Source organism: Zingiber officinale, chromosome 9A (genome assembly GCF_018446385.1).
Source record: "Zingiber officinale cultivar Zhangliang chromosome 9A, Zo_v1.1, whole genome shotgun sequence".
NCBI classification, from domain to species: Eukaryota; Viridiplantae; Streptophyta; class Magnoliopsida; order Zingiberales; family Zingiberaceae; genus Zingiber; species Zingiber officinale.
In genome coordinates this window covers 121,244,765-121,262,111 of record NC_056002.1, presented here as the reverse complement: position 1 = coordinate 121,262,111, position 17,347 = coordinate 121,244,765, and the positions used below count along the sequence as shown (strand labels likewise).

General features: G+C 35.0%; 1 protein-coding gene across 2 annotated transcripts; it reads left to right on the top strand.

Moving 5' to 3' along the window:
* The first annotated feature begins 1,455 nt into the window (after window positions 1-1,455).
* Window positions 1,456-17,271, top strand: LOC122021645. 2 transcript variants are annotated; one of them, XM_042579791.1, is made up of 14 exons: window positions 1,456-1,951; window positions 2,665-2,774; window positions 5,605-5,667; window positions 5,750-5,936; window positions 6,065-6,169; window positions 6,266-6,396; window positions 6,577-7,138; window positions 9,704-9,769; window positions 9,915-9,991; window positions 13,212-13,493; window positions 14,742-15,072; window positions 15,152-15,304; window positions 16,130-16,651; window positions 16,926-17,271. In XM_042579791.1, the coding sequence occupies exons 1-14, from the start codon at window positions 1,682-1,684 to the stop codon at window positions 17,109-17,111; spliced, it is 3,045 nt and encodes a 1,014-aa protein (XP_042435725.1). In that variant the 5' UTR covers window positions 1,456-1,681; the 3' UTR covers window positions 17,112-17,271. The 2 variants fall into 2 exon arrangements, with proteins under 2 accessions (XP_042435725.1, XP_042435726.1); XM_042579792.1 differs by having other exon boundaries at window positions 1,784-1,938.
* Window positions 17,272-17,347: the final 76 nt, after the last annotated feature.

Genomic DNA, 17,347 nt, shown 5'->3' with positions numbered 1-17,347 from the left:
ATTTAATATTCAATATATTTAAAAGCATGAAAAAAATATTATTGAAGTTGTGCTCTTTAATTTTTAGAATTAATTTTTTAAATTATTATATCATTATCAAAATCAACTCAAACTTATTAAATGACCATTAAATCTATTGAAAGGCACCCATCGACATATGATTCTTCTTGGAATATAAGTTGTTTAGCAATGTTTCTATTTAAAACACGTCATTCTTTGTACGAAATGGTTTAAAACAAGACAAGGATCAATCCAATTAAAGGTAAATATAAGATTCTTTTTTGAATATCTTTTTTACCTTATTAAATAAATTTAAACACAGTAAAATTTAACTTGGCTTGACTCATTTACTTTGTTACTCATTGTTAAACCAAATAATAACATCAATGTTGTTGCTTTTGCTATGAATAAATTTAAAGAGCACAAGTGTGAGAATATTTTGACAGACTTGCAAGACTATTATGTTTCTCTTCTTATGGTCATTACTCGGTGTTAAATTCTGAGCACAATTGGTATGGTAATTTAATATTAAGGATGTCATAATATGCAAATAATTTATTTATACCAGTTTACTATATATTAATAATATCATAAATTAATTGATATATATATATATATATATTTTTTAATAGAAATACATAGTAGGTATCTTATTATATTATAAAATCACAAAAGTAGAGAATATATTTTGAGAGATTATCCAACAATTAGTACAACATTATACTGATATATTAAGTTAATAGTCATATGCCATAATTATTGAATAAACTTATGATACTGTTTTTAATGTAATTTTATTTTATAGTCCTATTAAACATTTTTATAAAAAACATTATATATATAGGCCTGATCCAGCCCATTATTATGTGGGCTACCAACATCCATCGGGGATCACTTTGCCTCAGTACCAGACGGTCTGAAGCGGCGCCGCTCCCCGGCGAAGCGCGGCCGCTCTATGGCCTCAGTTGCTTAAGTGCTGCCGCAATTCTCTTTCCCCGTGTATCGCTGCGCCGCTAGCACCGATGCCGTCGCCGTGCGAAGTTTGATGATGCCACTCCGGAAACTCCGTCCGGTCCGTCAATTCGCTCATAAACTCCATCGCTGTCATCTCGCAATTCTCTGTTTAAGCTGTGAAAGCTATGTCTAATGTCCCGGGGCAAAATGCCGCTACAATTTAACTTCTCAATTTTTTAGGGTTTCGAATACCATTTCATATACTCCTTATATTAATATATTTTTTATTAACACGCACTCATATTTGTTTTTATATTAATATTGATTTCATTATCTATTTATTCAACTTTATTCTTTTCTATTCAATTTTTTTCTAAAAATTTAATTTATATAAAATCCACGAATATGCCAATTAAATGCTTCATAAAATATATGGCTGTGAAATCGTTATTTGTCTATTCTAGTGAGAATAATAATCTCCCAATTCCCCGTTCCATAAACCAAATTAGCATAACAACTATAATCGTGCACGCATTCGTCGGTCGTGGAACCACAATAAAGGCAAAGCTGTCAGTTTCTTCCTTCATTATACTCGAATCCGATCTGAAAAAGGGATGCCGATTCCAGGGCATATGCCTCCCTCCCAGTCCCTGGCCATTACGCTTGCCCTTCCGCACCATCTTGCCTCGCCATCACGCCACCGCCGCGCTCATCCTCTCTCGCCCTAATGGGATCGCTGCGCACGCGGGTGGAATCTTGGATCAAAGAGCAGACCGTGAGGGTGGGGATTTCGTGGCCGCCCCCCATGCCGCAACAGTGGCGGTGGCCGCCGTGGAAGGCCCAGCGTGACCGGAAGGATCAGGAGAAGGCCCTCCGAGAAGCACTCGAGCGGCAGCGGCGGCAGCTCAACGACCTCTGTCGCGCTGTCAAGGCAGAATCGATCGGTGATCTTCAAGAAATCCTATGTTCCATGGTCCTCTCAGAGTGCGTATACAAGGTTAATTATATCTACTTCTGCTATTTGCCTTCTCTACTTTGCTTATTTCTGTTCTTAATAGACAAATTGGGTTCTTTAGAAGGTTCTGCAATGCCGGTGTCTGTATCACAAGGGTTTAGGGAAAGGAAAGAAGCTCATAATTCCTGTTTCCTGCGTTAATCTGTTTTTCTTCATGCTTGTATTGTAGAGGCGACAATGACTCACACGCTAGTAGTTGCAGCCAGGAAATAGACATAAACAGTGGATTAGCTATTGGAAAGTGTTATGTATTACTTGGACGATCAATTGAACTGCAATTTGAGCTGAAATGTGATAGTTAACTATGTCTGGTGGTATGAGATAATTCTACCTCTTACATGATGAATTTGTTTAAGCGTCTTTGACAATCAAATGGGTATGAAGTTGATAAAGTATCACTAGATAAAGTGGCAAGTGATCCATCTGAATTTGCCTTTTGTTTTAATATAGGACTTTACATTCATCAATGAATCATAAGATGATAATAGTTTGTTGTTAGAGAAAAAGACTAAAAGAACGGGACATAGTAGAGCTCACCATACATGTGATACCATATTGAAAAAAGTACGACTATCTTAGAGAGTTAGAGCTTGGTTTCTTTCACATAGTTGGTTGTAATGACTAATGAGCTATCATGCTTAATTTCAATTTATTATTCTACTCTGATCATTCTGGTGACACTTTTAAACTGGCAGAGTCCTGCTTCAGATATGCTTTGGTACATAAACAAATTTAAGTCTGATTTTGGAGGACAGGTTGTATCTCTTGAGCGAGTTCAATCCTCTTTGAACCATGTGCCCCATAGGTGTGTTTTCATTTATCACATACCAAAAAATTTATATATCTAGTTTCAATTTCTTAGCTTGTTACTTAATCAAAGTAACCAAATTGAATGGATCATATGTCACTTTTGTTAATATGTGGTATTTTTATGGACTATTTCTGTAGACTTGTATTTTATGAGCTATACAAGTTTTAAAAATATACATTAGTTTGCTTCATATGCAATGAGTTTGCACACTTCAGGTTGTAAAAGAAACCATCATCCTGTTGATTTTGCTTATATCCTATTCTCTTAGTTTTTTTTAAATAAATTATTTTATAAAAAATTGATTGTGTGTCTGTTGAATCTATGTTGATACCTTCATCACATTATTTGATACAATCTATTGAATCCATGTCGATATCAGATTTGTACATGAATCAATCAAGTTTTGATGTATCAATAAAAGGAAACAAGCAAGGTCATTCTTGAAACAATTCATCATATTATTTTAAAATTCACCCACTTTACTTTTTGGGGGCAAATTTGTCATATCACATCTGTGATGCAATTTGCTTGCTAAAATGTTGTTCTTTCTATCTTTTAACTTAAAGAAGTGTGAATGACAGCAGTAAAGAATATTTCACAATTATGTGTATTAACTAGCATAATCACATACCATATCTTATATGCACATATGGCTAAAAGTTGCTTCAGGAAGTTTACAAACATTTTTTTTTTAATAAATTGTAAAGTAGGATGTGCAGTGATTGAAATACCACTCCGTATCGGGTAGCACATACGGTTTTTACCGTTCCACCATGAAAGCAAAACTGGCACAGCACGTGTGACAATTTCACGTGCGTCTTTGCGTGCGTCATGCGACATAGAGGGGAGGCAGTGCTAAAGGCAATCGACGAGAGAGTGGGGAGGCTGCGGTGAGGAAGCAAGGGAGGTGTCCCAAAGGTGTCGCGGGACACCTCTGGTGCTGCCGGAAGTGTTGGGGCGCCTTTGGCGCCGCTAGAAGCGCCCCGTGATGCCTCCGGCGCCGTCGGACCTGCACGATGCCCGTGGTTAGGGAACGATCGAAAAATTGAAAATTAGGTATGGGATTTAGTTAATTCAAACAATTTCCAATTTAAATGTGGTAATTCGAACAAACTTTTATAAATTCTAATTAAATTGTCCTAATAAAATATATAAAAAATATATTTAAAATTTTAAAAAATTAATAAATTTTATTAATTGATATTCTGAAGTTTTTTTACTGCTTTCAATTTTATTTAAAAATTCTAATAAATCATATTTATATTCTGATAATTTTTTTATTATTTTATATATTTTTTACTGTTTTATTAATTGATATTATATATTTTTTTTACTATTTTAAATATATATTAATTAAATTACTAGTTAAATAAACAGTTAATTTATATAATTATTATATATAAAATAGCATCTTTGTTTTAATTTATATACTTATTATAGATTGTTTTTGTCTAACAATATTAAATTGTTCAATAATTGAGAACTTATATAAAAACAACATACTACTTATTTTTAAATTATACACAATAAATATATTTATTTAATAATTATAATATATATATCGAAACTATATCGGCACGACACGATATAATACCAAAAACTTATCGTTCCGGTTTTGATCGAAATCTCGACATGGGTCGAGATTTTAAACCTTGAGGGTGTGTTTTCTGTATTATGAATGAGCTTGAGTGGTTTCGCATTACCAACAACATGATGCAAAATAGGATTTTGGTTTTATTTTAAGTTATGATTTGTAAAAACTTATTTTCGTAGGCCCTCATTAGGAGAATAATTTTTTAAGTTTCTAAATTACCAAATTGTTTTATTTTAGCATGTTAAATAATTATTTTATGTTATATTTTGATTTTCGATTGTTTTTGTAGAAGTTTAATGTAGATTACTTTGTTTCTTATTTTGTGGTTTGATTATTTCCTACTTTCTTTAGGTTGGAGCCTTTAAAAGGAGTCTAATTCACCAATGTTAAATCATCTTTTGACAAATAAAATTGGGCAAAAATCAAAAGGCGCCTTATTTTTTGGAATCATCAAAGGGACACCACTTTTTGATTTTTAATCAAAAGGGCACCCCATCCCACAAACAACCCATGTACGGTTATCCAACTGCCCTCAAATACAATGTTCTCACATTATTATCTCCTATCATCTAGTTCCATTAGTCAGTTGTATGAACAAGACAAGTCCATGTATAGTAGTTAGAGTTTGTAGCTGCTATAATGTAAATGTTGTTGAATAAGACAAGTATGGCGGGAGATAATAATACTGAACACTATATTTGAGGGTAACCCTATCATTTTACATAGGTTGTTGGTGGGGTGGGGTGGGGTGTCCTTTTGATTAATAATCAAAAAGCGGTGCCCCTTTGATGATTTCGAAAAAATGGGGCGCCCTTTTGATTTTTGCCCAATAAAATTCTCTTTGATAATTTTGATTCTCTAAGGTGGTATTGTATTAGTGTTGTCATAGTAAGAATGTGAATATGTAGACTTATTCCTTTCTGACATCTTAATTCTTTGCTTCTGGATAGTGGTCATTCAGTTGAATTTAAGATAGTATAACGGAAAGTCTTGTTTTTGAATCTTTCTGGTGACAACAATTTAGAAAATGTTTGAATGCACTTGTTGAGGTTTGGGTTAGTTTAATCAAGTTCACCTCCCACACTAGTGGGGGGAGTATTATTAATGTAAACATTTAAATTTGTCCCTTCCTAATAGCTTAAGCTTTTGGATAAGTGACTGTCCAATCAAGTTTATTAAAATACATTTGTGTTTTATTTCATTGTTCGTGTATCTCCTTTTGTCTGTTAGATACCTCTTAGCTGAGGCAGGGGATACCATTTATGCTTCATTCATCGGGACAAAACAATACAAGTAAGCAAATACATAAGATTCTAAAGTTCCTGAATATTCAAAGATAAACTCAAAAGTCACTGATCTTTCATCACTCTTTTAGAGATGTCATAGCTGATGCAAATATACTTCAGGGAGCCATATTCCACGAGGATGATGTGGTGGATGATTTGAGTGATATTGAATCTGAACAAGCTGACAGGGAAAAGAAGATTGATGTAAACCTTGGAAAGCCAATTCAAGAAAAATGGAAGCCACTGAGAGAACGTCCAAAGCCTGCTGCACATAGGGTGAGTTTCTGATTAATTTTACTTTAGAATATTGTTAGCATAGATTGTAATCCCTTCAATTGATCCAAATTAAATTTTTTGTCTGAAACTCACTGTTAGGTAACAGTTTGCCCCTATTTTTCTTACAGGGGTTCTTGGGGCGTGCTAAAGGGATTCCAGCATTGGAGTTGTATAAACTTGCTCAGAAAAAAAATTGTAAGCTCGTCCTTTGCGGGCATTCACTTGGTGGAGCTGTAAGTGATGTTTATTGTCCTCTACTTATATTGCCTCTTCATTTACTAATATGATCCTTCTTTCTTGTCTTCTGAGGGCTCTCTTTATAATGCTAGGTAGCTGTACTGTCTACACTTGCAATTTTGAGAATTCTCGCAACATCTTCGCTAGCCAAAGAGCACGAGAAGGTTCCTGTGAAATGTATCACTTTCTCTCAACCACCTGTTGGTAATGCTGCTTTGAGAGAGTATGTTCTTTCATTCAACTGTGTAGAATAGTCCTTATATCTTTGGTTTGAATTTTGATCATATAGATTGGGGGAGCTTTCGTGGTAGTTACTTATTTGGCTAAGTTCGTTATTTGCAACTATGCTAACCTCACTACGTGACTACAACACATTTATGATGTCCTTTTTACATGATTCTAGTTATGTTCATCAGAAAGGATGGCAAGGCTATTTCAAAACATACTGCATTCCTGAAGATTTGGTTCCACGGATCTTGTCTCCTGCATATTTTCATCATTATAACACACAAGTTCAGCAACCATCTTTACATGAAGGTTCTGATGGTTCAAACTTTGAAGAAGAGGCAAGTAGGTCAACCTTTCAAAAGGGCAAAATAAATGATGGGGATGAATTAGTCCTTGGAGTTGGCCCTGTTCAGACTTCAATATGGAGACTCAAAAATCTTGTTCCCTTAGAGGCTGTTCATAAGCATTTAAATGTATTCAAGAAAGTAGGAAATGAGAATGAATCTGTGTCATCACTTGAAAATTGTAGCTCCCCGCCTGCATTTGGCATAACTAATCTGGAACCTGAGTCTTTGGAAATCCAGGAGGATTCTGATGGGATTTCTTTGACTCCTCTTGATCCGGATAGGACTGTTGCAAATGAAATCCATGTAACTAGGAAAACCAGCACCAGAATCGGGGAGTCAAGGCGGTGGCATAGAGTTCCTTCTTTGCCTTCTTATGTACCTTTTGGACAGGTATCCACATTTATCTCTATCCTTTTTCTTCTTTAAGCTAACCTTATAATTAAATATATAAGAAGTTTTTGTCAGTTAGTCTTAAATTGTCACCTCTGGTAGCATCATATATTACTTGGAATTCTGGATACGGTGAAAGAAAACAGAATTTGCTGGCTCATATGAGAGTATCAGTCAATTTTGCAGATATATTCCTTTCTGTAGGACGCTATGTTATTGAGTTTTGAAGACATAATTTGCTTGCTCGTATCACTAAAAGATGTTGCAATATTGTTTGAATGGGACCTGACCCAGTTGCATAAGTTCATCTTCATATGCTGTTTGGGATCGAAGATTGTTAATATTAGATTCATGAGTTTGCATTCAAGTTTATCTTGTATGCTCATATCTAGAAGATACCTTGAATACATAATCTGACCTTTCAAATGAGTTATGTAGACATAGCCAATTATGTTTTTGCCCGATTTCATTTTTTTTTTTAACATTATTATCAGTTTTTATGGAGTTACTTCTATCTTGTCCCTATGGCTGTTTTAGATTACTTTCAATTTTTTTGGAAGTTATTAAAGGGGTTTATTTGTCATTCACTATCTGTGACCATATTTGACAAAGTTGCGTAGTCATAACTCCATTTTATGCACATTGCTCGAAGTAGGATGTAGACTGACATATGTTATGCAGACTATATTTAATACCTCTACTTTGCAAGTTTACTTGTGTGTTTGAAATTTTGAGATAACTGATGTGTATATGAAATTTTTTTGTGAATCATTATTTTGGTAACAAGAGCACATATGAAAAAAGCAACAGTGGCTTTAGTTATGTGCTTTTCTAACTAATGGTTCAAAAAAGTGAACTTCTGGGGTAGACTGGATTTTTTTTTCCCACATGGCTGCAATAAACAAAAAAAAAAAAACTCTTCTTGGTCAAACAAATATTTATAGGTTGTTCTGTCAACTTTTTGCCTCTTTTGTTACTTTTATCTATAAAATTTTACTCACTCATCCATAATTTTTGATGGGGTTACCTCTGTTGCATTGTTCTTAAACTATGGGCTTCTTTTGAATTTTGATTGTTGACCGACATGGTAATACATACACATACATATATATACATACATATATATATGTGTGTGTGTATTATGTATATCACATTCAAAAAATGGTAATATTTACAAGATGGAGGTTGCAAAAAGCTGAAATGGAAAAAAGAGTTCATTATAAGATGCAATTTCTAATCCTTAATCTACGACCAAAACTAGTAATGTATCACACACATTTAATTTTAGTACAGAACAATAAGCACCTGCATGATAGAGATCAATTGGTTGAGGGATGCTAGTGTCAGAATTAGTCATGAGTTGTTTTTCCTTGTGCTCATGGAGTGGACAAAGCTGAATTTTACTATGGTTGTAGTGGTACAAAAAACAATTATGCTACATGATCTAGTTGATGATTTGTTGTACTATGGTTACCATGTTCTCAGTAAAATATATGGACCAACCATGGGGAAAATGTTTCTGTTGTGATTTGTTGGTCTAGAGTTGGTATGAGGATATTGAGTTGCGCTATAATATTTGGAATATACTTTACGCCATCTTATTTTAGTGTTAGGTAGGCAATGCCTTTTTTTACTTTTTAGTATGTGTCAGATATGTTTAACCTACAGGCCATGGAATGAGGCAGGTGTGTTTAATATTTTATGCTCTGACCTTCAGGGTGCATATCTGCAATAAACCATGATAACCAACAAGAACTTCATATGCATGCCAGAGTTTCATAGGTCATAATTTGAAGATCTGATCTTGAAGAAGGTTGTCTTCTAGGGTTTTACTCATCATATACTGAAGTCTGAATAAATCTTATTTTATTCAGACACTGCCCACTATTCTGAATTGAGCAAACCAGTAGTCACCAGGCATAAAGTGGACATTAAAAGCCAGATTCAGATATAAGAAGATGGTACAGGTGGATCAATGCATCAGTTCATCCATAAACCATCATAATAGTTTTTGACAAGCTCTTTGGTTGGTTATACAGACTTCTTCCTTGACATGGATTAGCTTGATTCTGCTAATCAATTATGTCTTGATACTTTTACTACTTATTTCCTCCATTATCAAATTGGATGCTCTATTGTTGTAGTTTGGGAGTCATGCCTGGTGGAACACCAGCATCTCTTCATTGAGAGGGTAACTGGTATCTGAACACTTGTATATAACAATATATATTGCAGAAGTCTTCCATTATTTGAGATGTTTCTGAAGATACTATTTAAAATTCATGACTTCTGGAGACTTATAGTATATTATTTCATTCAGTTGTCTCTCAAGGAACACACTGAAAGGGGGATTTTTTTTCTTTCTTTTTTCAGACCTAACTTTCAATATTTTAGATATTTTGCTTTATCTTTATGCTTTAGTCAGTAATCACTTGTTTCCATGTTATGTACTACTATGCTCTGGTATATTCATTTAATTGTTCTTCCTTTTTTACTTTTAGTCCAGCAGACCGTTACAAATAACCACCTTCTAACTCGAATAACCACCTTGGTGTTTTCTACCAGCTCTACTTGTTAAGAAGTTCATCAGTTGAGTCACTTTCTGATGCAGAATACTCAAAATTGACATCGGTACGAGCGTACACATTGTCCATGAGTTTGTGTGATTGTCAGATAGTATTCTTGTTCTAGTATTGTTTTGTTTTTCATCTAACTTGACAATAGCAAACTCTAGCTACTCATTCTGATTACTTTGCCCCGGGAAAGGCATTTGCAGGTTAGGTCTGTCATAGCAGAATTGAGGGAGCGCTTTCAATCACATTCTATGAAGTCATATAGGTCTCGTTTCCAGAAGTAAGAATTGCTTATCTGTAAGATTTTTTTTTTTGTCCATGTTGTTCTGCACATACTATAAAGGGCTTCCTGACTAATGTGTTGTTGAATCAAACCACTAGGAATTTTTCTTGGTATTCTTTAGTATTTTTGTCAATCTTAATAATTAATTTAGGTGGTTCTGATATTTCTTCCTAGTGTAAACATTTTTCTTGTATAAATTCACTTCTACATGTTGAGGATGTTTCTAGAGATTTGTTTGCAGCACAATTATACAATTTAACAGCACAACAATCCTAGAATAGGAAATGCCTTTAGATGAGGTAAAGGAGACTCTAGATTGCTACTTAAGTGTTGTATTATGCCATCCAATTAGACCCGACCTTGACCCGGCCCGGGCCTGTAACCGGGTCAACGGGCCGGTTGCCCGTTGACCTGGTTCGCTGGGCTGAACCGGACCCGGTTCGCCGGGCCGTACCGGAACCGGCCTGGCAGGTTGTCGGATCAGTTCCGGTTCCATAAGTCAAAAATCGGCGAACCGCTAGTTAATAGTCGGTTCGGTCCGCCTGTTCACCTAATTTTTTTGTTTTTTTGCTCGTTGGAACCTTCCTAGCCGTTGGGGGAGGGCTGGGATTTTTTTTGGATATTTTTTTCAACGGTTAGATCATTTGACCTTTTTTTTTATCAATGACTATGATTTAGTGTCTGTTATTATCCAAACTCTATAAATAGAGTTCATTTTATCATTTTCACACACATCTTCTTTACTATTAGTTTCAATTTTGTATTCTCTCTACGTTTTCGTCTTCATTTCTACGCACTTTCATTTCCAATTTTTAATTACAATGGAAGGAGGTTGTGGAGGTGCATCATCTCGAGCTCGGAAGATAAAGGAAATAGTGAATCCGTGCGAGGACCCCATCATTCAATCCACCGATGATGAGATCGAGCACCTTCCGAATCCAAACACCCGAAACACAAGGAATACCGACGCAATTACTTCTAAGGTTCTGGAAATTCCTCCTCTAAAGTCTTCTATTTTCACTAAACATTCAAGAGAATTACGTGCAAAATATAAGTACTGCAATGTTTCCTACAAATTACAAGCCGGCGGTGGTTATAGGTCGTTAAAACGACATGTAGAAACGAAGCACCCGACGGAATATGAATTCAACCGTTCTCAAACACAATTATCTAGATTTTCTTCAACTAGCGATAGTACTGATTTCGGTTTATTTTTATATTCGAATAATAAATTAAGAGAATCATTAGTTAAATTTGTTTCCGTAAAATATCTTTCTTTTAGTTTTGGATCTAAATGCACATTTAAAGATTTTTGTAAAGAATCTCTTAATCCATATGCTAAACGTGTTCTAGAACTACACTTACTTGTACAATTAAAAAATTAGTTAAACAACGAAAAAAGAATTTAATTGATGAATTTAATAAATTAGATAATAAAGTTTCTTTATGTTCCGATATTTGGAGTGATTATTGGCAAACACATTCGTATATTGGTGTGACCTGTCATTGGATTGATAACTCTTTGAACCTCAAAAGAGTTTTGATGAATCACATAATGCTCATAACATCACACAATTACTATATTTAATTTTAGAAAAATATGAATTAACTCATAAACCAATTATTACAAGATTCATTTCAATATAAAGAATTAGTATGTTCATTTTTTTCACAAAATACTAATACTAATATATCTTTATTTTCACAACAATAGAATATTTGTAGTAGTATTTGTGAAATTTTAAAAGTATTTAATGATGTAATCGAACAACTTTTTGGTGTTTATTATCCCACTGCTCTATTAGTTTTAGAAAATTTTTCTAATATAGTATTAGTTTTACATGAACATATTGATAATGAATTTTTATCTGGTTGCATATTAGCTATGAAAATTAAATGGGAAAAATATTTTTATTTTATTCTTGAAATTTATTTAATTGCATTTGTTTTCGATCCTAGATTTAAATTAGAAGTTTTACAAGAAATGTTAACTTTATATTATGACGTTTTAATTCTAATTAAAAATTTTTATTCTTCTGATCCAGTTAATATTATATATAATGTTAGAATTTATTTATATGATATTTATAATCAATATTATGCAAAATATGAAACATAAATTAATATTTATGAAATACAACAAACTACTAGTAGTAATTTAAAACTTATAAAAACACAATTTTTATTAAAAGAACGGACGAAACATCTACGTGGGTCTTTAAGTTCCGCACAGGAACTTGAGAATTATTTTATGACTTCTTCTGATTTTAATGAAACAGATAGTGAAAATTTCGATACTTTCAAGTGGTGGTCACAGAAGGCTCAAAGCTTTCTCGTCCTCTTCGTGATTGCCAAAGCAATTTTAGCTTTCGTATCGCCAAAGAAATTTTAGCTTGTCCAGTGTCAACTGTTGCTGCAGAGCAGACGTTCAATGCCGACAACAATATATTAGATGAACGACGATCGACTTTGTCTCCCGACTCATTGGAAGCCTAAGCGTTACTCGACGATTGGACCATAGCTGAGAAAAGAATCCAAGGAATGCAACTTTCAGATGACGAAGTTGAAGATTTTGATACTGAATGAACGAATACAATAGGAACGAGAAATGGAAGTGAGTGACAATGCCACTTTCAAATGTAAAAGGGTAAAAATGTAAAAGAATTACGTGGACTTTATTCTCCTATACCCTAAGGGGATACGTAGACAACTTAAATGAGTGCAAGCCTTTTTTTAAATAAATTTTAATTTTTTTAATATAATATTCTTGAACCGTGAACCAGCACTTCCAAACCGTGAACCGTAACCGTCTTGGGCGGTTAAGGTTAAGGGTTGACCTGCCAGGGACCGTCGAATTGACGATTCCGAATCGTAGTCAGGTCTACATCCAATGAGTGAACCAATATCATGGTCTGCACAATCACATGTTCCTTTTCATGGATGGTTCTGGTTCAATAAACATCTATTTCAGTTTCACCTTGTCCCACAATTCACAAAACCAGAAGCTGTTATAATCATCCTTTAAAGGAAGTTAGAAGTATTGTTTCAGGCATATATTCTTAATAATGAACTGACTGTGGTTCATCATGTTTTTTTTGGATGGTTGCTCTAGTCTTGGGTGTATGCAGTGGGAGACTCTTATCATAGTGTAGTTTGTCAAGTGTATAATTGTAAATTTGAGCAATAAATGAATACCTTAATTTGTTTTCTTTGGCAGGTTATATGACATGTGTATGTGTGTAGATGCTCCTCCCTTTCTAGGGATGGAGCAGTTACCACATTTTCCACATCCACACCAATTGCTTGGCTTGGCAGCTCCTGGCGCTGTAGAGTTTGGTCATATTGTGGAGCCTCCTCTTATCCAAATTGCAACTTCTATTCTTCCTCTTGGTTGGACTGGAATTCCTGGTGATAAACATACACAGCCAATGAAAGTTAATATTGTGGGACATGGGCTTCACCTTTGCACACTTGTACAAGCTCAAGTAAATGGAAGCTGGTATTATCTTGACACTTCAATTTCAAACTTTTTGGTTTCAAAAGCAATTACTTTGTAGGTTAACATGTGTGTTAAGGGCTATCTCATATATAAAAGTAATCATTTGATAAAATATACATAAATCCATATAACATTTTTATTAATAGCTTATGTTTGAGGCATCAACTAAAGTTGGTCTTCCCTTGGCTGGTTCTTTTTTGGTTTTTGACTGATAAGGTTGTCACCAAGCAAATTTTGATTTTTTTATATTCATATAACATGATCATTAATTGCCTATGTTTGAGGAACCAACTAAAATTGTTTGTTCCTTGGCTGTTTTGATCATATTTGCTTAGCAATTGGTATCCTAATTCCTAAGCAAAGTTGATTCTTAATTGGGTTATTTGATCCCCCGGGGCTATGGTGCAGCGGCAGGTTGTCACCCAGACACCCGCGGTTCGATCCCCCCCATGGCAAATTTGCAGGAATTTTTCCTCCAAATGGGGAGCGCAACCAAAGGATGCTGGGCTTCTTGACCGTCGCTGCGAGCGCTCCCTGATTTACCTTTTGGCCGGTGTGAAAATTCTGTGGGGTCGGGCCGGTCATCCCAGGATTAGTTAATGAGGCTAACTGAGTTTATCATTTTTTTTAAATTGGGCTATTTGACACTCCAGTTTGACTTATTTCGATTGTTAAAGATCCCCACCCCTATACAAAGTAATTACATGCTACAAGTTTTCGTATCTTTTTTCCCATTTTATTTGGCAGGCCCACAAGGTGAAAGAAGATCATTCAGGTAATGGAATGGTGGAAGAGTAGAACATATAGTTTAAGCAAATTGTCAATGGTCAGGCTCTAGTTGAATATATATAATGCATTTGATTTTGTTTCTTGCAGTGCTTGTGGACGTCCACTATAAGCAGAATGAAAGTTAAGTGTAATATATAAGAAACAAGACTCCTCTTAGGCTCTTAGCTAACTTTTTTTTCCTACGGCTTTTGTTTCCTTACATTTTAGTATTTCCACCTCTTTATTATTTTCTTTTTTCTTGGGTGGGCTTTGTAGTTTATCCCACATGTTCAATGAGTTTTTTATGTCTTTCTGCATGTTTCATTGCAAAAGAAAAAAAAAAATATACCAATACCTTTGTGGTAAAATTCGAGTTGGTTCTTTTTGGTGTCACTTTATGATTTCCAATTCTATTACTGAGGTAACCTATGTTTTATTATTATTTTTCTTTCTTGACAACACAATTGTATTTGGTAACAGGTATTCAACAACAGTGGAAACCTTACCTTCAGTGCCACCATACTCGACAAATGATGGAATTCATCCACAGACACATGAAATGCGGATCTTAATTGGTCGTCCTCTAAAACATCCACCAAAATTTCCAGTTGTAAATCATTCTTTGCGTTTCAACTCAATTGCAGAGCATGCCAGCTCAGATTCAGACTATGAAATTGGCTCTCTGTTTGAAGACAGAAATATATGTAGTGATGGCTTGAACAACTTTGTTTTATACTGTACTAGCGACTTCTTTACAGTCTCCAAAGAGGTACATGTCAGAACACGAAGAGTGAGATTACTTGGGTTAGAGGTATTATATTTTGCATGCTAGATATTTTTTATTCTATTACAGTTTATATGGTTTTGAACTGATCACTGAATGCTTGTAGGGGGCTGGAAAGACTAGTTTATTTAGAGCATTGCTGGATCTGAGTAGACAGAGGAACAGGGCAAATCTTGATATTGTTTACTCAGATATGGATGCTCATAAAGTCGTAGAAGGTGGAGTATGCTACTTGGATTCTGTTGGAGTAAACCTGCAGGTACCTTTCTAAATATTACTCTCTAGGAACCTTTCTAAATTTTAGAAATGAACTTTTTCTGTAAGCAGTTATTATAAATAATCAATTAATACTGGGTGATTGTAGTTCTGGACCAACTAAGATCCTCTTTTAAGTCTGAAGTTGTTAATTAGCAATCAACGTTTTTTTTTTGCATAGCAAACTAGTTGCATGAATCAACACCAATGGCAAAATACTTGCACAGATCAACAAATCTTTTGGTGAAATAATTGTATGGAATTTCTAAGATACTTGAAGTTGCATCAGAGGAAGAGCCAGCAGAATCCGTGTTTTCTAGTTTTTAAAATTATATTCAAGTGTTTTAAAGGCAAAAAAGAAGGCTAGAAGACAAACTGGAGTTTTCTAAGAAAAGCTAGGCGGTAGGCACTGCAAAAGTGTACTGTACTACACTGATGCCTACTTGATCTGTTTTGGATTTTCTGCTCGAATATCAGCCTGCACTAACTCTGTTTCTCAACATTTTCTACAATAAACAGAAAATAGTTTGTCTATATTAGCCTGACGTCAAGAGCTATGATAGCAAGTACTTATGGTCTAGTAATTATAGTGAATACTTATCCAAGGATTTGTAAATCTTCAAATTTTCATGCTTTTGTAGCATCTTTCTGTATCAGATATAAATCCCTGGTACTCTAGTTATGTGAATCGTACCAATAAAATGATAGCTGACAACATCCATTTACCACCTTTATTCTGCAACCTTCACATTAAGCAGTTAGCTTGTTTTTTCATGACTGGATTGGGATGATTTTCAAACTCTGAAATCTGAATCAATTATGGCTGTAGGCACTGCAAAAGGAAGTTTCTAGTTTTAGAAAAGAATTGGAAGGTGTTTGTGACCTCAGTAGAAAAACAGATCTGGTTGTCCTTGTGCATAATTTATCAAGTACACTACCAAGATGGCATGATACAGAAACTTCACTTCCAGCCTTGTCGCTTCTTTTGAACGAGGTTAAGGTTTGTGGTATCCCTTGGGTTCTAGCCCTCACTAACAAATTCTCTGTCAGTGCCCATCAGCAGAATATGCTAATCAATTCAGCAATTGAGGCATATCAAGCACCTCGTGACATGACTGTAGTCGTGAATTCCTGTCCTTTCATAACACCAACTTATAGTGGGCTGCAGTCTCTGCGTTCTATAGATGATGACTTGAATATGGAGTCTAACCGAAAGGTCAAATGGATTCCTGTTAAGCTTGCTCGGATATCATTCCAAAAGAGAAGTGCAGTAATGCCTGTTGAAGGTATATCTGAATTTCGCCAACTCATACACCATGTTCTTGCGAGCAATGAAGAGATGGCATTCCAGGTCAGTATTCATTTTACCTTATCATGTAACTGTTATAAATGCATGAGGGATAGTACGGTTTCATTGATCAACCTAGGAAACAAAAGCAAATCCAGTTTGGAATACTTCCAGTTGAGTTGGATTTTTGACAGTTTCAGCCCTCTGGGCATGATTTCAGAAAACTGGGTAGAATAAGAATTGTGTTAACTGATTTGCAGTGTTTACCAGTTTGATTACTGATTAACTACTCGTATTGTGTGAATAGTTGAATTTCTATGCTTTGATTGGGACGCAGGAACTTACAAAGGAGAGGTTGTCATTGGAGTTGGCAAGGGAGCAGAAGGCTATCCATGCAAAGAAAGGCTTTCAGGGAAAGGAAACCGGTGCCACAGCTGCTGCAATTGGTGCATCAGTTGGAGCTGGGCTTGGTCTTGTAATGGCTGTGGTTATGGGGGCAGCATCTGCCTTGAGAAAACCTTAAATAGTGATTTTAAGTTGTACATTTAGTTCACATTTCAGCTTGTTAGAAAGTATTCATCGGAACATGGTGATGATATCTGGGACAATTTGGAACTAGAATTGTATGGAAAACACATGATTTAGTTGACTTTAAGAATGTGGGATTTCCATTTCTTCTTGGATTTCATGGCCTCAAGTTATTTCTCAGATTTGATATCAAATATTGCTTTCTTGTAGGTTGCAGGATCGTCATCCTCA

Excerpts from the sequence above, each read along its gene's own strand:
- LOC122021645 (XM_042579791.1), top strand. The coding sequence starts at position 1,682 with ATGGGATCGCTGCGCACGCGGGTGGAATCTTGGATCAAAGAGCAGACC. Across the intron at positions 2,775-5,604 it reads TTGAACCATGTGCCCCATAG|ATACCTCTTAGCTGAGGCAG; the intron begins GTGTGTTTTCAT and ends TTTGTCTGTTAG. Across the intron at positions 5,937-6,064 it reads CAAAGCCTGCTGCACATAGG|GGGTTCTTGGGGCGTGCTAA; the intron begins GTGAGTTTCTGA and ends TTTTTCTTACAG.